At 40.2% G+C, this 24,315-nt stretch overlaps 1 protein-coding gene across 3 annotated transcripts in view; it reads left to right on the top strand.

Moving 5' to 3' along the window:
* The window catches only part of DNAJC15 (DnaJ heat shock protein family (Hsp40) member C15), a 100,354-nt gene extending 77,108 nt beyond the window's left edge, over positions 1 to 23,246 (top strand). The window contains exons 6-8 of one of the 3 annotated variants that reach the window (XM_039473258.2): positions 3,898 to 9,754; positions 15,690 to 15,803; positions 22,732 to 23,246. In XM_039473258.2, coding sequence (XP_039329192.1) covers positions 3,898 to 3,968 — 71 coding nt within the window. In that variant the 3' untranslated portion in view covers positions 3,969 to 9,754; positions 15,690 to 15,803; positions 22,732 to 23,246. Of the gene's footprint in view, positions 1 to 3,897; positions 14,103 to 15,689; positions 15,804 to 22,731 lie in introns of those variants that run through there. The other 2 variants (XM_074387777.1, XM_074387778.1) reach the window with 2 other exon arrangements.
* The last annotated feature ends 1,069 nt before the right edge of the window (positions 23,247 to 24,315 follow it).

The following is a 24,315-nucleotide window of genomic DNA, read 5'->3' as shown; positions in this document are numbered from 1 at the left end:
CATATTTTTACAATTGTGAATTGTGCTACTATAAAGGTGTGCAAGTGTCTTTTTCACATAATGACTTCTTTTTCTGTGGAAAGATAACTAGTAGTGGGATTGCTGGACCAAACAGTTCTACACTTAGTTCTTTAAAGGATCTCCATACTGTTTTCCATGGTGGTTGTACTACTTTATACTCCCACCAGCAGTGTAAAAGTGTTCCCTATTCACCACATCCATGCCAACATTTATAATTTTTGATTGTTTAATTATAGCCATTCTTGTAGGAGTAAGGTGGTATGGCATTGTGGTTTTGATTTGCATTTCCCTCATAATTAGTGATATTGAGCATTTTTTATATGTTTGTTGGCCATTTGTTTATCTTCTTTTGAGAATTGTCTTTTCATGTCCTTAGCCCACTTTTTGATGGGATTATTTTTTTTCTTGCTGATTGGTTTGAGTTCCTTGTAGCTTCTGGATATTAGCCCTTTGTCAGATGCACAGTTTGTGAAGATTTTCTCCTACTCTGTGGGTTTTCTGTTTATTCTGCTGTTTATTTCTTTTGCTGTGCAGGAGCTTTACTGAAAATTTTTATTATGAATGTGTGTTGAATTTTCTGAACCTATTGACATGATTATATATTTGTTTTTTGTTCTGTTAATGTGCTAAATTACATTGATTAATTTTTCAATATGTAAGCCAATCTTGCATTCCTGATAAAAACATAACTTGGTCATAATAGCTAGTCACATTTGATGAGTGAATATTTTGTTTGTTTTGCACCTGTGCTCATGAGAGATATGGGTCTGTGGTTTCCCTGTGACATCTTCACTAGGGTTTGTTATCAAAGATATGCTACCTCATAAAAGAGTTAAAAAGTGTTTTCTGTTTTTCAGAAAAATTCAGTAAACTCATGACCAGGATTTTTATTTATGGGAAGGTTTTTAATTAATGTTTAGTTTCTTAAATATTCTTTTGATTTTTCATTTCTTCTCATATTGAAGTTTTGTTTTTCTTGGAATTTATCTTTCATTTACATTTTAACATGCTGTGACATGAAGTTGGTTAGTTTTTTTAGAGAACTAATCTTTCACTATGTTGATTCTCTCTCTTGGATGTTAATTTCTATTGTGATATCTTCCTTGATGCATGAGTTATTTAGAAGTGTATTGATTAAGATTCAAATGTTGGGATACCCTGGATATGTTTGTTACTCATTTCTAGTTTAATTCTACTATGGTCAATTAACAGACTCTTTTTCAGTGTTTCTCGAACTCTTTGTGTTGGAGGACTTTTTTTTTTTCTCTCTCATCTCAAGTGGACTGACTGCTTTTGTAAAATACAATGAAAATTAAATTACTAGAAAATTATAATATCCAGGTTTTACAGGGATACAATATTATATCAAACAGCTATATTTTCTAAACACTTATTCTCAATTTCCAAATATGTCTATGGTCTAATAGTAGTTGTAAATCAACATTAGTCCATGGAACACACTTTTAAGTAGAACCATTTATTGTTATTTTAATCTTTGAAGTGTGTTGAGACTTGCTTTATAGCCTTGCACATGGTCAGTTACAGTAAATGTTCCATGTGCAGTTTAAAAGAAGATACATTCTGCACTTGTAGGGTGGAATGTTTTATGTGTCAGTTAAATTAGGTTTGTTCATGTTATTTTACTTCAGTGTTCCTACTCTCATCTTGTCTACTTGTTTTATGCGTTATTGAGAAGAGGCATCACTCACTAAGATTGTGGATTTGTGAGTTTTTTCTTTTTGTTTTCTCCTTTTTTTTTTTTTTTTTTTTGCATATTTTGAGGCTATCTTATTAGGTATATTCAAACTTAAATTGCTTTCTCTTAGCAGTAGACTGACCCTTGTAACACTATAAATTTGCCCATTTTATTTTTGGATTTTGCCTTAAAACGTACTTCATCTCATAATTAGCATAGCAATGTCAGCGTTATTTTTGATAGTGTATATATTTTTCTATTTCTTAAAAGTATAGTCTCTTAAAACAATACATAGTCTGCTATGTATTTTTATTAATCAACTTTATTGAGATATAATTTATATAGAATCCCCCATTTAAATGTGCAATTTGATGAGTTCTGGCAAATGTATCTGTGCCTGTAACCACTAACAATCCAGACATAGACCATTTCCATAAGCTCCAAAGATTCCTTTTTCCTTCCCATTGCCAGTCTCCCTTCCCTCCCCCGCCACAGCTTGGGCAGTCACCATTCTTCTTTTTGCCATAGACTACAGATTAGACATGTCATTTTAGAGTTTCACACATATAGAATAGTATTATATACTCTTTTGTGTCTGGCTTCTTTGAAGGAAAAAAGCAGTGCAGAATGTTGGGCTCATCATAGTGCATTTCCTTTATCAGGATCTTGGCCCTCAAGACCTGACTGACTTGGTAGCCCTCCAGTGCTTTTATACTGATGTGTTTATATTTTATTTAGCTCTTCTAGTTGGGTGTCAGTGGGAGGGTTGGTCTTAAACATGATAGTTCACAGTAGCCAGAAGCAGAAGAACTCTGGCAATATTTAGTGGTAGAAGTACAAAGATACAGAAATACCAAGGGTGAAGGTTGAGTGTTCTAATTAAATGGAACCCAGTGAATTCCCCCAGAAAACTGAGAGGGATTGAAAAATGTTATTTTCTTTATTCTTTTTCTTTCTTTATTTTTTTGGAGATAGGGCCTCACTCTTTAACCCAAGCGGGAGTGCAGTGGCGCAATCAAGGTTCATTGCAGCCTCAGCCTCTCCGGTAATTCAGACTACAGGTGTGCACCACCACACCCAACTAACTTTTTAATTTTTTATAGAGATGGAGTCTTACTATATTGCCCAGGTTGGTCTCAAACTCCTGGGGTCAAGCGATCCTCTCACCTCAGTCTCCCAACGTGCTAGGATTACAGGCGTGAGCCACTGTATCCAGCCAAGAGCATTTTGTTTTCATTAAATCTAAAATATGCCATCAGTCAGGATTCAGTGCCAGCACCTAGGTATTTTAACCAGGAGAGCATTTTTTCTGACTGCTGAGTGAGCATATTACGGCCTGTGATTTAAATATCCAGAATGCATATCAATCAATTAAAGGTTATGTTTAAATTCAATTAATATTTTAATATTTGCTGAGGATATTCAGGACATTGAGGATATCACTCTGATAACTCTTAAGAATTTAAACAGCTCACCACATAGGCACTGCCTAATTCCTGATTGCTAGATCATCTTCAAACATAATCATGAAATCAGTGTATTTCATAACCAAGTACTTTAAACTTTTATCGGCTTTCTTTGTAACTCTGTCACCTGGCCTGAGTGCAGTGGTGCGATCTCGGCCCATTGCAACCTCAGCTTCCCAGGTTCAAGCAATTCCCCTGCCACGGCCTCCCATGGTTGCCTTTTTAAACATGCATTTTATTTTTGTGACATCGTAAGCCTTGATTAGGACTTTAAAAGACCTCTTGAATTGATTTACCTTCTTCAAAAAGATACCCTCTTCACAGATGAATATGTCTTTAAAAAAAAAAAAAAGAAGTCATGGGAAAGCCTGTAACTTTATTTACCTAACCATTCACTTAATTTTAGAACATTCTCTGGTCAAATGAATGATGAATGTCTGACCAGTGAAATATTTTATTGTTTTTCAAGTTATTTCTGATCGTACCTTTCTTCCATCATTTTTCTCAGAGGTTTTTTTGATTGTTGAATAGTTGTAGGAATTCACTAATCAAGTTTAATTTATATGGTTTGGATTTCTAGTTAGCTTATAAAATAATTCATCAGATGATTAATGTGTGAGACAATATCAGAGAAGAGTATTTTTATATTTAGGGGACTTTAGAGTATGTCAATGATGAAGTACATTTTAATTCATTTTTCTTTTTTTCTCTCAGGTGGATCTCCTTACTTAGCAATCAAAATAAATGAAGCAAAAGACTTACTAGAAACAACAACCAAACACTGATTGATGCTCAAGCATCACGCTGAAGGGGGAAAAAAATAAAAAAAATAAAAAAGCCTTGCAAAATATTCTAAAACATGGTCTTCTTAATTTTCTGTAAGCATTGACCACATCCTTCCTTCCACCATTAGGCTGTATAACAATAAAATATTAATAGTCTTGCTTTTTTTTTTATCTTTTAAAGGATCTCCTTAAAATTCTATAACTAATCTTTTTTCTTCTTTGTGACATTCATACATTTTTAAGATTTTTGCTATGTTCTAAATTCCCTCCTACACACACACGCACACGTGCACACACACACGTATGCAAAAAGTGTAACTGTCAAAGAATGCAATTGGGATTTGTGAGCAATGAGTAGATATTATCTTATTGCTTATATTTGTACCTATATTGTCTCTCTTTTTCAGGGAATTTGGGACTTTACCTATATAACGTGCTTAAAATGTCTTAGAACAAGCAAGCACTGGCTGATACCTCTTGGAGATATCTGAAATGTAATGGAATTTATTAAATGGTGTTTTGTAGAGTAGGGTTTAAGAACTTGTTCAAGAACCCTGCTCTCTCTGATACCCTATAGCTAAAGTGTGAGGGCTTGGAGAGCTACTAAAATGATTCAGGTTTACAAAATGAGTTCTGTGAGGAAAGGCTGAGAAAAGTCTGAGGAGTTTGTATTTAATTATAGTCTTTCAGTACTGTGTATTTATTCATTACTCATCTACAAATATTTATTGACCCCTTTTGATGTGCTAGTCACTATTGTGGGTCCCCTGAGAGTTTTAAGTATGAAGCAGTTATGGATCATGACCCAAAGGATACATAGAAGGATAAATCACATAAATGGTGAATAGGGTTAGCTACAGATATATTTTTAAAGTTCAGAGGAAGAAGAGAATATGTTAAACAGTGCATGAGGGAGGAATAAGTGGCATGGAGCTTTGTGGAGTTTGTGGCATAGAACTGGGCTTTAAAAAAGAAAAATAAGAGATACCATATGATTGGTGAGATGAGTCAGTGTTATTTCTCCTGAGAGGAGAATTAGCAGAAATAGATATATCAATTAGTGTGATTAGAGTGCAGGGTTTCTGGAAAGCAAGGGTTGGACTGAGTGGTCATCAAAGGCCAGTCCTGTGACTTACACTGCATTAAAATTAATTTCTTAAAACGTAGTCCCTGATCATTATCACTTTACTATTCCAAAGGTGAGAGAACAGATTCAGATACAGAGTGCCAGCATTATTCCCCAGTACTCTTGGGTTAATTCCAGGTAAACAGAACTACTGCATTTTCTCTATCTTAAAATACTTTTTAGATATCCTAGGTACATCTTTCAATTTCTAACATTCTGTAGTTTAGGAGTTCTCAACCCTGGCATTATTGATATGTTAGGCCAAATAATTCTTTTTTCTGTGGGAGATCTCCTGTGCATTTTAGATGATTAGCAATCACTACTAAAGACTAGTCATTTCTCATTAGCAGTGACAACAAAAATGGTTCCAGTTATTGCCAAATGTCCTTTAGAGAACAAAAATCGCCCCCAGTTGAGAACCACTTCTGTAAAACTTTAACACTTTTTTCTTTTGGTTTATAAAACAATGATCCTGACTTAAAATTGGTAGAACCTTAAAGCCGATGAAATATGGTTCTTGCTTTAAAGTCCTTATACATGTCCTACTCATTTTCTTATGCTTTAGTGTTTTTCATTTTTCTCCTGTTACCTTTGTACCTAAGAACGCCATCCCAGTCCCCAGATCTCCACCTGCTCAAAGTCTAGGCATAGCTGAAGGCCAAGCTAAAATGTGTCCTTCTTTTACTGGTGCTTCCAGCACAAGTAATATCATGAATTATCAGCTCTCTGAGAGCAGACATCATGTCTGTTGTTTACTGTTAAATTGGCACCCAATAAATATTTGTTGAGTGAATGAATAAATTCCTGTAGCACTTTATTCTTCAGATGGTATATAGGGACTATAGCTTGGTACCTTGTGAGCAACTCTTTGTGTAACATACCTTATTTCTCATACTAAAATGCAAGAACCTTCAGAGCAAGGATCTTGCCATTCATCTTTGTAACCTCTTGACTCTGGAGCACTTGTATTTAGTAGGCATAAAGTTGTACGTACTGAGATAATGTTGCTGTTTTCTGAATGCTGTACATCAGAAAATGTTACTGCTGATTTGGAAAGTTCTGCTAAGGAATATTGGGGCAGCCTCAGATGCATCTTTTAATTGATGTCATGTTTTTCTAATCCATACTTTATTCATGAGAATTTGAGTCACCCCAGCATTAGCTTGGAATTTCATTAATTCCCATTTTCTTTGCAGGTGCCTTGAAGTCAGAGCTGATTTTAAATACTATCTTCCTGTTATGTGAACTTGGGCAGTTACTTAATTTTCCAGTCAATAACTTGTATCTATAAAATAAAGAAAATCTAATAAGGTTATTATGGGGAATAAGGATGTGTAAAGCATTTAGTCGCATAAATGCTCAAAAAAATTTAATTTTTACTTTCACTGCCCCATTTAATTAGTTTTATCTTTAAAACCACCTTGGATTAAGGGTAAAGTTTCAAGTATGTCCCAGTAATCATGTATTTTGCCCTTAAATCTGCAATTTGGGTAGAATATGGTGGGGACAGCTCATCTCTGTTCCATGCAGCATTAACTGAGGCTGGAGGCACCACTTCTCTGGCCAAAAAGTTGGACCTGGTTGTTGACGGAGAGCCTTGGTTCCTCCCTCCATGCATAGGTTCCTGTTTACATAGGCTCATCCCTAGGGATGGTAGAGCATCGTCACACCATAGCAGTTAGAGAGTGGCCCAAGAGGCAAAAAAATAGAAGCTGCCAAATTGTTCTTCCTGGGTCTGGAAACTGTCCGGGCATCAGTTGTGCCATATTCAGTTGGTCTAAGAGTTACAGAGCCTGCCTAGATTCAAAGAGAGGATAGGACTGAGTCAGTGGTCATCTTTAATATGCAGCAGGACAGGGTTGGGATATTTTCTCCCTTAAATCTGTGAAGGCATTACTTAAAATCAGGCATATATAATTGAACTATAGCTACTTGGAGTATAAGCTCAGAAAATTTCAGTTAATAAATACAATTACTGTTTTTCTGCTGTTATCCTTGTACCTAAGGGTGCCATCCTAATCCCCAGATCTCCACAACTCTACCTATGTAGTTGAAGGCCAAGCTAAAAAAATGTATTCCTCTTTTTCTAGTGCAACCAGCAAAAGTAATACCATGAATTATGAGTTCTCTGAGAGCAGGGATCGTATCTGTCTTGTTTACTGTTGCAGATACCCAGGTATAATTCTCTAAATGGCAGTATACTTACAAAACTGAATTTTCACTAGCTACCCACCCCCCAACTCCTTATTATCTGTAAAAAGCTAATTTGAATGGTTACCTATCTTCAGTAAAGATTGCACTTTCGTATTTGCTGTCATTGCATATTCTCCTTAATTAAGCTCTTTGTTGATATTGCAGTTTCTGTGTATTCTTACATCTTAGATGCAATCTGAGGGACGAGGAAGGACCTTTTAAAAACAAAACAGATTGCAGAGAAAGTGTAAGTCATATGGACAGTTAATTAAAGGGGAACACGGCATCCCTGTAGATCTATTTAGATCTTAGTTGATGGTGCCAATCTTCAACATAAAGTCAAAAGTGGAGAGAAGATTAGGAAAAAATGTTGGGCTTGGAATACATTGTTTAGTCTTCAGAGCACTTTACTCTGTATTAAATGTATTTTAGACATTCAGCAGATATTGAATACTTAACTATATCAGGCAGTAAAGATATAAGTTCATTCCTAAAATGTTCAACATGTTCAAACTAAATACAAAAAAAAAAAAAAAGCATTCTTAAACAGGTGACTTTTTTGCCCCATACTTTTTAATTAATGAGACAAGTAAGAGTTACATTAATGGTCATGCTTATGATTGCCCAGCAGGGTCATTAGAAATAACATATTTATTTATGTGCAGAAATCTTTTGGTTGTCATGGGGAACCTTGCACACAGAAAAGAGCTTTTATTGACTTGCCTTCAACACACTTGACAATTAGCTTAGTACAGTTTAATGTCATTCATGGGAGAAGATGAATCAGCCCGGCCTTTTATGTGAAGAATATGAAGTTTCTCTAAACCAACTTAAGATGAGCTACAGAGACTGCAGTGAAAAGAAAACCAGCTCATTTCACACAGTGGAACCATGCTGTCCCCAGGCACTCTGCACCTCGCCCAACAGTCATCAACCAGATACAGGCCCCTGGCTGCAAGGACGATTTGATGGGAGTGAGTAAACGTGTCATTATAGTCCCTCCCTTCTAATGGAAAAGCATCCCAAAGAGCAAATACTGTGAATGCTGGATCACTATCATCTAGTCAAAAAGATTCCGTGAATTATGAGTCAAAATTTTACTTACGGTGGCATTACATTAAGATATTGGGATTTTTGTTAGCATAATTTATTAGCTGGAAAAATTGAGAAGGTTCTCTGGACTCATTTTTATAGGTGGAACCTAAGTGATCTGGATCATTGCCCACCAGCGAAATTGCTGGGCATGGTGGACAAAGAAAATGTTCCTTCTAATGATTTTTTATGAGCTGAGTAGCTATTGTTCCCAGCTGAGTGCTCTTTTCCTCTTTTTATTGTTGCTGAGCAAAAGAATTTATAAAAAGCTTTCTTTTTTATTAAAAACTCTCTCAATTGAAATGCAAGTTCATTAAGTACTGTTCATTTCTCATCCTGCCATAATAACCCTTTCCCCCTCTGTTTTATTCAACAATGTCTAGCAGCACTGATCAAAATTTTAAGTCTGAACAGACTATATTACATAGATACAGAGAAATAGATAGTAAATCTTCAACATTAAGAGGGAGTTTAATTTCACATGGTTAGAATATGATCACTCAGGCTAGATGTTGGCCATAAATTTCAAATTAATATCTCAACTTAGATGGGGGAAGGCAACAGTGGCAAATTTCAGTTATGACAGGATAAAAATCATGTAGAGATACTGGTTCATTATGGACATCTACTAAACTATAATGCTAATGGTCAATAATTAGAATGAGTTCATTTTAAGAAAACCAATAATAATATTATAATAATATTAGCTAATATTTGTTTAGTACCTGTGCCAAACATTCTACCTATGTTACCTTGATTTTCCTAGCTAGCCTAAGAGATAGCCACTATTATGTATCCCCATTTTACAGATTAAGAAACAAAGGCTCAGAGGAGTTTAAGATCTTTCCCAACATTACATAGCCAGTAAGTGGTGGGACTAAGATCTGAATTCAGACTCTGAAACACATACTGTTTATATATCACACTCATATATGACTTTTGGCTCATTGTATGACTTTGGGCTCATTCTTTGATGCCTGTGACCTTGTGAAAATGTGAAATTATGTTTACAAAAGGATCCAGTGTCATCATGCGTCATGAGCAAGGAGTACCTAATCTTTAATTCTTCCCTAGAAGCTTAGGGTGTCCATCCAAGAGTACATAGCAAAAGTTCTGTTGTAAGGTTTAGTGGAGTGAGTTTCTCTGACTCAGAATGAGGATGGAGAAAGCTCGATAAGATTTTATCTGAAATGTTCATAGGCAAGAGCTTTCAAGGAGAACATCCAGAGCAAGGTTCAGAAGACAGCTCGTTAAAGTGAAGCAGCAGACCTTGCACAAGAAATGAGGAGAGAGCTCAGTGTATTCAAGACGGAGACAAGAAGACCGATTGATTGAAAGGAGCAGAGGCAATGGAAAACAAGACAACTGAAAGCAGGTAACTTGCACCAATTGAAAGGGAATTTTTGTACTTTTGTAGAATTTAAAAAAATTGTTTTCTGCTATTTATTTTCAATTTTGGACAGGGTTATTTGTCCATGCCATACTTTTTTGCCAATTCCAAAATTTTATCTATATAGTTCTACATTGTCTGGTGGAATCAGTGGAACTTTGGTTACCAATCTAAGAATGTGTCTTTGAAATTATTCAGTGAACTATTTCCGGTAGCTATAATAAATGGTGAAAAGGTTTCTAACTCCTTATGACTAACATTCATAACAGACTTGTGAGTTCTTGAACACAGGATACACCTATATTCAAAAAGCGTATTCCAAAACCAACTCTGTGATCTTTCCATGTATCTATTCTTGGATTAGCGGTGGCTTTGCTCTTTCCTTCTGTAAATGTGAATAGTTTAAGAGTTGACTGTGGGGCCGGGCGCGGTGGCTCAAGCCTGTAATCCCAGCACTTTGGGAGGCCGAGGCGGGTAGATCACGAGGTCGAGAGATCGAGACCATCCCGGTCAACATAGTGAAACCCCGTCTGTACTAAAAATACAAAAAATTAGCTGGGCATAGTGGCACGTGCCTGTAATCCCAGCTACTCGGGAGGCTGAGGCAGGAGAATTGCCTGAACCCAGGAGGCGGAGGTTGCGGTGAGCCGAGATCGCGCCATTGCACTCCAGCCTGGGTAACAAGAGCGAAACTCTGTCTCAAAAAAAAAAAAAAAAAAAAAAAAAAAAAGAGTTGACTGTGGAAGTGTTTACCCTTTGGCTTCCATGCCTCTGGAATGTTTGTGCTTTGGTGGTGAGATGTGAGACTGTATTTGTATAGTGTGCATCTCTCAGGCTGTCCCAGAATGTTGTGTAGTGCGGTGCTGAAGAAAGCAGCAGGTACACACAGAAATGCAGCCTTCCCTGGTTAACCCTGCTTGGATCTGAGTGACGCTTTGTTTCTTGATTTCTTGGGACTTAGGTAATCAGTTTGTCTTCTACACCATCCCATTTTGTACTCACTTACATACTATATTCTTGTTTGGTTTTTTTTTTCTTTCTTGTAAGCAGAGGTTTTTCTTTTTTCTTTTCTTTTTTTCTTTTTTTTTAGCCAATATGTGAAAATAGGGATACCCAAAAATAAATAAAATACCGTTGTGTTTGTTTTGCTTTAAAATTGTAAAAGATAAGCAATAAGATAGTTTTATCTATGTGGTTTTCCCAATGCAGTTAAAATAAAATCTGACCTGCCAAAATTGAATTGAATTTATATTCAGTTTTTCTGTTGTGTAACTGTTGAAGATCACCTTGTCTGTTACATAACTTCATCTACACTGTGAGCTCTTTTGTTCATTAAAAGTCTATGTTAGTCTTTCATTGTTTTCTACATTTCCCTTTACTTCCTCATGAGATGCTCAGCCTAGTTGTCCCTCAGGACACAGTATTGACTGGTTCACTTTTAAAAGCAGCTATTAGAAACCCAAATCATAGATGTGAGTTTTCTCAGAAGCCATTATTGAAACTTGGATTTTTATCTCTCATACCAAAATAAGGGAAAAAATAGAAATCAGCCCAATAATACTTTAAAATTGATTTTTATATTTAGCTTGTAATGCAAATACCAAGGAAAAGTGCCTAGTTCCTTGGTTTATTTACTTATATCTTGCCTCTGTTATCTTTATATCAATTTTTGGCCTTAGCACTTTTGATTGCATAAAGAACTCTAAACATAGGCAATGGTGATAGAAATGCTGAAACATCTGAACTGTCAGCCCCAGAATATATTATTGAATATGACTGCACAAACGCCTGGAACTTAAAGAATAAGGTCACTGTTTTCAACTTCCAACTGGAGGAGAATACAGACAGATGTGCCCTCTGTTTCCCCTCTCTGGCTCTTCCATTGTATTTCCCCACCTCTCGTGTATGTATACATGCAGGCACACACACATACCAACACCTCCTGCCCCATGAAGTGGTCACATCTTAATATTTACTAAGGCCAGTTAGACATTCCGTGGGCAGAGTGTATGTTGCAGTTGCTTAACTGGCCTGAGGTTTCATGATGTCATGGGCACCATCCAGGGATCTGTTTTCAAAGCTGTAGGAGGAGGAGGACTGGTAGTGTTGGGCTCACGTAACATAAAGGGCCTGTCTACCGTAAACAGGAGCTTGGATTTGTTTTGTCAAGAGATGAATATGTTTTTTACAGCAGTCTGGTGAATTAAGAACAATACACAGACTCCCACAGTGAGTGTGTTCTATTTGATGCTGTTGCTGGGATTTATGTATGGAACATCAATTTTCTGTATAGACATAATTGAATACATATTATCATGACCTGAAACCATGTAAGAATATGTATCGTGTATGGGAAACCTGAAAACAGATACAACTGATGAAGTTATTAGTTTACATTTTTTTACTCAAAATATTTGTGAAGCAGCTATTCCCTGCATGTGCTCTATGTAGAAATGCAGAGACAAATAGATGATTGTAATGTGTCACCATCTCCATTTTGGACTGAATTTTTAATAGAGCAAGAAGGCCTAAGAGAGAAATCCCTCAGATGTGGTATGTGGCTCAGTAATGCCCTCAGTTCTTTGCAGCTTCTCCCCTTAGGACTCTGAATAAAGTCTCTGGTGTCAGAAGGTCTGAGGGTCTCTTGTATTTAATAATATCAAGGGAATACAGTGTTATCCCTCAAAGCCTGGTCAACAGTTCCTCCTGGAGAAAGAAAAACAACCTGGCTGACAAATATGTCACCCGTGTAAACTGACCAGAAATACCTAGAGCCATGAACACCTAGTTCGTGGGGTCAGCAATAGGCCAGGCAGTAATTGCTCAGTGCCTCATTCAGTAGCAGCAGTGGAATTGCTGTAGTGTTGTCTTTAGGGGCCAAATTGATCAACCAAAAGAGGTTTAGAGATTTTTGGTGTTCTGGTTCCTGACGAGGGTTCCTACTTTCTGGATCACATGATGAAATGTGTGGCAGTTGACTCTTTGCTCTCCTCTAGGTTCTGTGTCTCCCTTCTAACCCTCATCAGCAACCATTTCTTGTTCTTGAGGCTGCTTAGTCTAAGAGCTTTTGGTCTTTGCTGTCTGGGAGTTACGAATCCACAATCTTTCTCATCCTTTGTCCTCTCCTGCTTTTGGCCTTTTTTCACTTTTGCACCAGTTACACTTGCATCCGCCTGCTAGACAGCATCAGGGCACTGAGGCATGGTTCCTGCTGCTCAGTCAAGGAGTTCTGGGTCCACAGCCCAAATCCCCAAGCTGCCTTGCCTTGTTGCCCCTTCTGAAATACCACCCACCGACCTGCCCACAGAGAGAGACAGTGAGACTTACATGAAGGTCATAGGGAGTAATGAGAAGAAAGGGGCCCAGCATGTTCTGGACTCCTCGAAGAGAAGTGTTTGTTCAAGGCATTATTAATATTTTTGCAAGACACAGTAACATTGATTTTGTCATCCAAGAACCATTTTGCATTTGCAGAGTAGTTGCTAGAAGGTTGAACCATTTTCTTTTGTACATGGAGGAAGTGTCTCATCCTCGGCCTAAGAGCACCAAATTTGAAGTTGGTATTTGTTATGTCCAGTTCCAGGTGTGAATCTTTGTTCCATATTGCAGATAGCTGGAAAATCTTCTGTTTGTTTAAATCCACCTTGGGTAAACTGCATCATTTTAAGTTTTCTATCTGGAACTCGGAATAGGAGTTCACCAATGCCAAGCACGGACTCTGCATAGAATGCTGTATATAGGCTCCATGCTGCAAACCTCCCACACGGGTGGATTTAAATTTTTATTTTACATCCCAGCCAATCAGGTGTCTGACTGTAACTTGAAGCCAATTAGTATTTTTCACAGAGCCAGGTGCAAAGCTGCCAGGTAACATCTGCAAGTGACTTGCATTGCTCTAATGGGATCTGCATATGTTCAGCTCTATATGAAGATGTTTTTCACTTGACATGAAGTCATCTTTGGTCTTGTTCTCCCCTGACTCCATTAAGCAGACACACATACATGTGTTGCCAATTTGATCCACTTTCAAAGGAAGATCATGCCTAGTGTTTCTTTTCATGATGCTAATATTTATGCTGATGCCGCTTGGGAAACTCACCTACCCACCCAAAGTGCTTTGGAAGGGGAGGGGAGGGGGTGTAGCAACACATCTCTAGGTTACTCTCAGGGTATTTTCTGATATACTGCCATCTAACCTAAATTATGCTATAAAGATTTACTTGAGGACTTTATAAATTTTTTTAAAAAATATATCTGATGGAGGCAATTTTTTCTCAAAGAAAGAACACACTGGCCAGGGGCAGTGGCTCATACCTGTAATCCTAGCACTTGGCAGGCCAAGATGGGTGGATCAAAAGGTCAGGAGATCAAGACCATCCTGGCTAACACAGTGAAACCCCATCTCTACTAAAAATACAAAAAAGTAGCCAGGCATGGTGGCATGTGCCTATGGCCCCAGCTGCTTGGGAGACTGAGACAGAATTGCTTGAACCTGGGAGGCGGAGGTAGCAGTGAGTTAAGATCACACCACTGCACTCTAGCCTGGATGAGAGAGCTAGACTCTTATCTAAAAAAAAAAAAAAAAAAGAGCATACCTGAGTTCCTGTAACTTTGAGGAATGAAGATGTGGGTTCTAGTCTCCTAGTCTGAAGCTAACAAGCTGTGTGACTCTGACAGGACATAGCCTTTGCTGAGCCACTTGCATTAGGTACTCACTGATGGCCATGGGACCTGTAGAAGGAGCACACATTTCCAAGTCACGCTGACCTCAGTTTCAATCCCTGACCCACTCTATTAGCACAGTAATCTTGTGGAAGTTTTGTAAGTTCTCTTTTGGTGTTCTGACCCATAAAATGGGTGTAATAATAATACATACTTCAGAGTTATTTGGAGAGTTTAATGATTTCATAGATACAGACATGGCTGCTTAGTACCTGTACATGATAGCTTTTCAAAAAAATGCTCGTTTTCCCTGCCTATCTTTTTTACTCCACTGCTTTTATTTCAAGCACTGTACAAATATTACAAGTGGATTTTTAAAACGGTGGATAACAAACTACCAGTATTTCCAACATCTTAATCTCAGCTATATTCTTTTTTTTTTTTCCTGGGGTCTCTTCTGGTACATATTCATGTAAAGCCTTAGGAATTGATCTTACAGAAAATGGCTGTAGATAAATATGCACATCTCTAGATTGGAATTTGGGCCATTGTATTTACAACGACATCGTAATGAAATTTGAATATTTTTATTAAATAACTATCAATACTTGTGGCTAAATAAGAATACGTGTTTAACAGCTGAAAATTTCATCCAAGAACATTTAGAAAAAAGAAATAGTCCTTTGGCCAGGTTTATGGTAAAGCAAGGTATGATAATATTAATAGCTGTTAATTACTGAGTACCTGATATTTGTGTCAAATGTTCTTTTTATATTTTTTTATCCTTACAACACCCAGTTAGCTATGAATCTGTTTTCAAATAATGTTTTCAAATGTATAACAACAACGACAACAAAATCACAGGGAACCAATTAGTTTAAAACACTTTTATAAAATTAAAAAACATTTGTGATATAGTAATGTATGTGCCTTATAATTAATGCTAAATGTAAAGATTAATTTCACAAAGAAGATGTTCAAGAACATAAGTACTTTTCATAGAATCACATGGTCAGGAAGGGGTAGGGTTGGATCTGCTTCCGGACCTTCTACCCCCATAGTCTGTCCTCTTTCCCCCTTATCCTGCTGCAGGGAGCTTAAGACTCAGCCTAAGTTCCTGAAAACTTCTCTCCTGGCTTAAAGTGAATGCTGGGTAATTAATTTAGTCTGCTCAGGGTAGTCATTCATTCCAACATGATTGTAGTCCAAGGCCCTCCCTACCTTTCAGAACATTTGTCACTTGTCATGTTGCATTTAGGACGCCAGAGGAGGCATCCAGTGGAATGAACAGGAGGCACTTTTGTGACAAATAGACTTCCGAAGCTAAAGCTGGAACTGGAAGAGACCTTGTAGATCTTCAAACCTCTTTAAGGTACAGCCTGATGGATTTGTAGATCGTGACATTTTTTAAACACTTGATCACAGCAAAAAGAATGAACACTGTGATTTAAAAGGAAGACCCCGGACCTGGGTGTAAGAGAGAATGTTGCCACTTTTATGTAATCTCCACAGAGAAATAGCAGGATTTCATGAACTTGGACTTTGGACGAAGGCTGATGTGGATTTAAATTCTGGGTCATATACTTACTTGTTATGTGGCTTTGGACAATTTACTGTAAAATGGAGGTATATCACCTACTTCACAGGATTGCTGTGAGAATGATAATGCATGTAACACACTGAACATAGTGCCTGACACCTGACTGGTGCTCCATAAATGTGTGTGCACAATTCAATTCCTTTCACTAAACCAGTGATCCTCTGCTTTGCCTGTTTCTTAGAACCCTTACAAGGCAGCACCCCAGACCATCAGACTTTCTGGTGTGGGAGCCAGGCAACAGTATTTCTCCATATCCAGCCAACATTGAGCATCCCTGGAGTAGATACAGGCTGAGTGAGGCCCAGGCACAGAGCCGGGCCTGTCTGGGAGGGCTCTGCAGGAGCACAGCTCAGGAAGGCAGCAGGGGGAGTTGGGGGCGGGCCCCAGGGCCTGAGGGCAAATGACTCTGAGGGCTTTCCTTCCCCCACAGCACTTTTATCAAGGTGAAACTAGCTTAAAACGGAATGAAAGGGCAGCCTGGAGAAGTATTATAATCAAAGCAGACAGCTTAAAGAGCTATGGTAAGGAAAGGGGGAAGGAGAGAGAGGGGTGGTGAGAACAAGCCTGCACCTGCACAGCTGACTGCGGAGGCTCTCTGACTTTCAGTGCAACTGTCCAAAGTGATCGTCTCTTTCACTTGCTCAGAAGTCAAGGAAGGCCTGGGCGACCCATTTGTCTCTTTCACCTGCTCTGAAATCTAGGACTTGGCGAAGAGCGTTTCCCCCAATCATTGTTGGGAAGTTCATTGTGGTCCCAGGATCAGCAGCACAGCATTATCAAAGAGCTGGTCAGAAATGCAGAATCTCAGACCCTGCCACAGATCTGCTGAGTCAGAATCTCTAGTGGTGGTGCCTAGGAATATGCATTTTCACAAATTCACAAGTGAGCGTGATTGAGAAGCACTAATGTGTATAGTGAAAACAGAACAAACTTTAGGGGGCAAACAGCACTTCTGAGTTTGAGCCCTGGCTCTTTCACTTACTGTGTGATCTTTGAAAGGTTGCTTAACTTCTCTGAACACCTGTTTCCTCATTTGTAAATTGGGGATAAAAATACTTACTTTAATAATGGACATCCAAGGAAACTATATGAAATGGAGGAGGGTCTTTGTACTTGGATTGGAAAAAAATTTTTTTGTTTGTACAAATTTCTAACTACAATTTAGCATTTTCTTTGATTATGAATGTAAGCAACATTTGTTAGCATCCTGTGACTTTGTCACTGGTACAAACCACGGACATTTCCATATTACATTACAGTTGTTGCAGATAACTCCAAATATCATTTGTATTCATCCAGTTCAAAATTACAGTTGCTCTTAGACTTGCTGCTAGATATTTAATGCATTAGTAATGAGGGACATACACCATGATATCACAAATGTTTTTTTAATTTTATAAAAACTGCATTTTAAATTAATTGGTTTTCTTTGTAATATTTTTATATGCAGTTGAAAACATTATTTGGTGAGAGGTCCATAGGCTCATGCCACAAAACACTTTCAAAAGCCCTCCCTGCCCAGAAAGTCGTGATGATTTACTGATGGAATCAAATGTGTCCAACACTTTACAGAGACTCAAATAACAGTGCCCTGATTGTCCTCCCCAGCATTGTCGTGTCTTGCTTCACCCTAAGCCTGGGCCAGAGATCCTCTAAACTTTTCTCAGGGTGTGTCAGAATGCATACTGTCTGGTTAACTTACCCTGTAGGCATTTCTCTGGCTGAGCTTGGTTTCATGGAATGAGAGCTGTTGTGTGTTGAGTGCCCAGTCTGTGCCACAGTGGTGAAGTATGCTGTCTGGAATCACACAGCCAGTAAGTGGGAAAGCTGGCAGGTAGTCTTCATGCTGCCATGTATATTCCTGGGTGGAGCTAAGTCCAGATGGAGCGGGACAGACTAAGGACTCTCCTGCATCCTCCCAGTTCAAGAAGATGACAGAAGGGCTATCAGTGGATTCGCTAAGCACCTACAATCTCTTAGTTCTTGTACAAACAATAAGCATTTATTAAGCACTTACTATGTGCCTGGCCCTATGCCAGTCACTAGGTTACGCAGCTGGGTAGGCCATAAGCCCTGCCTCTAAGAAGACTATGGGCCCTGGGAGCGGAGAAGGTATCTCCTAACCCAGTAGGGGAAGAGGTGGGGGATTGAAACAAGGCTCCCCTGAGCTGGTGGTTAATTTATGTGTCAAATTGGCTGGGCTACGGTACCCAGGTGTTTGGTCAAACATTATTCTGGATGTTTTTGTGGGATGTTTTTGGATGAGATTAACATTCTAATAGGAGGAATTTAAGTAAAGCAGATTGCCCACCATAATGTGGGTGGGCCTTTTCCAGTCAGTCGAAGATTTTCATAGAACAAATACTGACCTCCTCCAAGCAAGAAGGAGTTTTGCCAGCAGGCAGCCTTCAGACTTCAGCTGTGGCATAAGTTCTTCCCTGGGTCTCCAGCCTGGTGACCCACCTGGCAGATTTTCGACTTGCCAGCTTCTATAACCTCCTGAGCGAATCTCTTAAAATAGATCTCCCCTTCTATCTTCACCTCCCATTGATTCTGTTTCTTTGGAGAGCCCGAATACAAAGTCCAACTGGCTATATTCATTTGTCCTTATGCTCCTGCGTGCTTTACTTTTTATTTGATTATGTCTTATTATACAGCTCTTGTCCTGGGGCTCTGAGACCCTGAGGGATTTTCATTTTATTACATAGGCCCCTTGTGACAACGGTATATCTGGGCTAATATAACCAGTGCTGTTTCATTGGGCACAAACCATTTGAGGTGCACTGGGAAGCCTGAGTGAGGAGGGAGAAGGAAAGACATTTATTATGGCTACTGACTGCCAGGCACTGTGCATTTACACTCATTTCAGCCTCTAATGCTCGGTATACAACAAAGTACGCAGAATTTTTCCCATTGCACAGACAAAGAAACTGAGGTCAGGAAAGGGTAAATGACTCATCTGAGCACATGCAGCTAATAAGAAGAATCAAAGATGGCACACAAATCTGAGTGTCTGCCTGACACCCAAGACACCCAAGGCCAGGCTCTTTAAAACATAAATGCTGTTTCACAGAAAAGGTGCCAGGCCCAGGGAAGAAGAGCCCCTTCTCTGGAGAGCCATGTCTCCGTAGCCCAGTAAAGCTTCCCACCACCAAGGGTCCCCTGCAGCCACACCACCCCCTCCCATGAGAGATTCTCTGCACCTTGCTTGAAGCTCATCAGGAAGGTCACCAAATTGTAAGACAAAGGAACTCTTCAGTCTCAGGAGGATCTGTGAAACACTCCACCTCAATCCTTGGCTGAAGAGCCTGGGTTCTACCCAGGGCTTTAGGGACTCAGGCATTTGGACCATCAAGTGCTACTTGACCCCTCTATATTTCACTCCACAGTGACCCTGCCATTTTGCTCGGCTGATGAGGATATCACGTCGGGCAGCATCGCAGCTCTTGTGCAGCCCGGGAGATTGCATCTATTGCTTGTTTCCTTATCTGTGCGCTCTTTCATTCTATCAGACAAGGAAATTAAATTGGTCTGGCACCATTTGCTCTCTAGAAAGCTACTTTGGCTGCTAAATCCACCAAAGGGGGTGGATTTATTTGGGTGTTTCTTTCCTAAGTGAGTGAACAGGCCTTTTCAGAGCCGCCCACAATTAACTGAGAGGCCCGAGCTGCGGTGCCAGGCCCACCTGTCAAGGGGATGGAAGCCAAATGGGGCAGATGGGATCGAAGCAGGGCCAGAAAATAGCCTTTTAATTTAGCACCAGAGTCCTCTCCCACTCTGCTCCAGCCCCCCTACAATTAGAAAAATGTGGAAGGCAAAAATGAGTCAGAGAAAACTATCCAGGAACCTGGGTGTTAAAACCCCACCTCCAGACTGCAGCAGGGAATGTTAGGAACAAAGGGCTGGAAACCAAACGTCAATATTGGTTTTGCTCCTGATACCTGGAAGGGCCCCCTTGCCTTGTCCTCTTCATGAAGGAACATCCACCTCTTCATCCTCCAAAGGGGGCCCTCGTAGGAGTTTTCTGCAGCCTCCATCTCCCCATTTTCCCAGGCAGAGCCCACTGGCCCTTTTGCATCTTCTGCACGTTGAAATGATCCATTGTCATACTTACGGGCTGACATTATTATTTTTTTTATTTTGACTTGCCCCAAGAAGGAGTTGAGGTGGGTTACAAACTATAATTGAACTTTAAAATAAACCATTCACTTGAAAGTTGGTGACAAGATCAGAGCACAAGGAAATAAAAAAATTTATGTAAAATATTTACTCTGGGGTCTTCTTGGTGGGCCATGGCTTTGGCCCCCAGCTTTCCAGGAGCCAGCCCAAACTGCTGCCTGTCAGTTCCTTGATTCACGCTGTTCATGGCTGGTCAGGCAAAGCACAGCTTTTCCAGTTACTGAGGCCTAAGAGGAACTTCGCTCATAGTTTCCCATAAAAAGGACCCTGTGAGGGGTCACGAACAATGTCCTGAGCGAATGGACACTATACATGTTATGGACATTGTCCTTAGGATAGACATGTTTCATGGGGCTGTGTCATATAACATCTTTTCTGTCCTATGGTACCACATCACATGCCCCTTGGGGAAGGCAGTTCTACAGGGTGGCCAGTACAATGGGACTTGGCTGTAATTTCCTGTTAGCCTGCCTAGATTCACAATAGGCTTTCTGGAATCTAGGGATTCAGGATGCAGTTTTCGCTTGCCTCAATGGAGGTTTGAATGAGTTTATGCAGTTGTCATGAATGAATATTCATTCTTATCATTGCTGAGCATCTGAGCCCCCTCCTTGGCTTTGTGGAATTCCCTGAGCTAAGGCAGATCTTGCCTCCCATTGCAGAGGCTGAAAGTGGCAGCTACTTACTTTTCTAGCCTCCTTTGCAGCTAGCAGGTGGCCAGATGGCCCAGTCACCACCAAGCAGACACATCGCCCCCAAGTTATAACCATGACAAGGGTGCTGGCAGTGGCTGCAGAAGGATAATCTCTTTAGGACAGCATGTGCAGCACACTGACTGGGGGTATCCAGTGACTGGAGTCAGCATATCAGCATTGGAGACTGTGACCTCCTCACTTGACCCAAGCCACTGTCCAGGCTGTAGGAGCCTGAACTTAGTTCTTCTGCCCTCCTGCTGAATATGTGAGCCTCTCGATATCCTTGTAAGGTGTGTATAGTCTGCTTAAATCAGCCCGAGTTGGCTTGGTTGCAAGAAAAAATGTGCTTGATGCAAGCAGCTGTTCTTCTCTGCTCCCTGCCCACCTACATGCAAGGCATAGGAAAGTCATACTGCTGTGAAAACCAAGGATGCATACACACATAAGGACACAAGCCAGGTCTGCTCACAGAGTTCCTAAGGGGCATGGATAGAAAACTTGTGGGCCCTCCCTGCAACACAGGCCTGGAGTCAGAAAGGCTGTCCCAGAGCTGGCTAGCCTGGCATCAACAGTCTAGATTTTTACTGTCCAATATGGTAGCCAGTAGTCACATGTGGCTGTTTACAATATGAATTTAAATTAGTGAAAATTTAGTACAACTCCTGTGGAGAACAGTTTGGAGGTTCCTCAAAAAAATAAAAATTGGGCTACCATATGATTCAGCAATCCCACTGCTGGGTATATATCCAAAAGAAAGGAAATCAGCATATTGAAGAGATATCTGCACTCCTATGTTTGTTGCAGCAGTGTTTACAATGCCTAAGATTTAGGAGCCAACTAGTGTCCATCAACAGATGAATGGATAAAGAAAATATGGTACATAGGCTGGGAGTGGCGGCTCATGCCTGTAATTCCAGCACTTTGGGAGGCCAAGGTGGGCAGATCGCCTGAGGTAAGGAGTTCAAGACCAGCCTGGCCAACATGATGAAACCCCATCTCTACTAAAAATACAAAAATTAACTGGGCGTGGTGTCAGGTGCCTGTAATCCCAGCTACTTGGGAGACTGAAGCAGGAGAATCGCTGGAACCCAGGAGGTGGAGGTTGCAGTGAGCCAAGATCGTGCCACTGCACTCCAGCCTAGAGGATAGACCAAGACTCTGTCTCAAATATGTATATATATATACATATATATATTATATATTATTAATATATGGTACATCTATTATATATAATACATATTATTAATATATGGTACATCTATGAGTACTAATCAACCATAAAAAGGAATGAGATCCTGTCATTTGCAACTACACGGATGGAACTGGAGGACATTATGTGAAGTGAAATAAGATAGGCACAGAAAGACAAACATCTCATGTTCTCACTTATTTGTAGGATCTAAAAATCAAAACAATTGAAGTCATGGACATAGACATGGAGACTAGAAGGTTGGTTACCAGAGGCTTGGAAGGGTAGTGGGGGGCGGGGGTGGGGAGGTGGGTATAAAAAAGAGAAAGAATGAATAAGAACTACTATTTGATAGCACAACAGGGTGAGTATAGTCAATAATAACTTAATTGTACATTTAAAAATAATTCTAAGCGTATAATTGGATTGTCTGTAACCCAAAGGGTCAATGCTTAAGGGGATGGATGCCCCATTCTCTATGATTTGCTTATTTCACATTGCATGCCTGTTATCAAAACATCTCATATACCCCATAAATATATACACCTACTGTGTAACCACAAAAATTAAAATAGAATTAAACAATAAAACATTAAATTAGTTAAAATTAAGTAGAATTACAAATCTATTTCCACAGGCACATCAGTCACTGATGGAGTGCTCGGCAGCATATGCACCTACAGACTACCGTTTAGTACGGGACACACAGAGAACACGTCCACAAGGTTCCACTGCACAGTGACCACCTAGAACCGTGACATTCCAGGCCGAGTGGCAGGATTTCTGCCTTTTTGAGTCACACGAGTTGCTTCTGGTGTCTGACGAGGCTAGGAATTCCCAGGACGTGAGGCGGCAGTTCCACCCTCCTCCATCCTGGTGGTCTGAAATCCACACCAGCTGTCAGGACCACAGAGTACCGGGCCAAGGCTCAGGGAACCCTGTTTCCCCTGTCGCATCTCCGTCTGTGTCCCTTTTGCTGCTGGTTGGCTGCTTCAAGGAGAACAAAAGTAAAGACAACCTTGGGTCAAGTTCTCACCATCATTCTCATCACCCTGGAACCTGGACCAGGCTCTGCAGCCTGGGCTGGCGCAGGGGCCATCTCAGGTATGAAAATGAGTATGTTATGCAAATGAGCGCTTCCTCCAAATAAATGCTTTATGCAAATGAGTGTTTGCATTCTCTCTCACACTGGGCTGAACCGGGGGTTTGTACTTACCCCGGGATCACCCGGCACAGTGCTTGCCACATCAAAGTACTCAGCAAATGTTCACTGGGTACGCATGGATGTAACACAGATCCCGAGGGACCTGATGGACGACAATCATTTCCAGGCAGAGTGTCTTCCTTTCAGTCCCAGGGAAGGACTGAATGATAATGATACTGAGAGTGATGACATGTATATGAAAAAATGAAAATATGGAGTATAAGTTTATCATAAAAATGCAAAGAAATTGGTTACAAGTGTAAAGAAGTGTGGAGTTATGGGCATATTTTTCTTTTAAAATTCCTTCAATATTGTTGTTACCCATCAGGGTAGTTAGGAGTACGCTCAGACAGACATGGTCCTCCTCTGTGAAATGGGAGCTGCTACCTCACTGGGCTGTGTAAGGACTAAATGAGATAATGCATGAAAAAATTCAGTGCTGCCTTTGGCTCATAATCAATGCTAAGTACAAGGGAGCAATTACCGTTATTTTTGCACTAGAAATCCGTGTGATAACAATAGAGCAGAGCAGGACTGCTGGCGTCCCTGTCGTTTGTGGCTGTCGCTTCCCACCCTCCTGGAGTGGGGATGGAAAGCTCTGGGCCTGGATGTGACTTCTGTATCCTGACAGCCCAGCCCTCTGCCCACAGGGCAACTGGGCCAAGTCCCCACTGCATGCCTCCAGCAAGAGGGCGCTGCCAACCTTCTCGTACCTTTTTATGCTTCTCAGTATAAGCCATGGGGGGTTGGAGGGATTTTTTTTTGAATTCAAGATCTGTCATCCTTGCAAATGAGTTTGCCCTTTGCAGCAAATCCACACAAAACAGGGACACTCTCCAGTTTTCTTTCCCTTGCCTTTTCTCCTCCCTTCTGTTCGAGTCCTGCAGCTACTAATGAGGGCCTCTGTCAGCTCCCTGGGAGCACAGGAAGAGCCGCCATTCGTTCTCCTCCCCCGCTCCCTGTCTCCCAAACACACGCACAGGGACTCAGGAGAGCTGCCCCGTCTCATCTGCCCCT

Source organism: Saimiri boliviensis, chromosome 16 (genome assembly GCF_048565385.1).
Source record: "Saimiri boliviensis isolate mSaiBol1 chromosome 16, mSaiBol1.pri, whole genome shotgun sequence".
In the NCBI taxonomy this organism is placed as follows: Eukaryota; Metazoa; Chordata; class Mammalia; order Primates; family Cebidae; genus Saimiri; species Saimiri boliviensis.
This window is presented reverse-complemented; position numbering and strand designations above follow the sequence as displayed.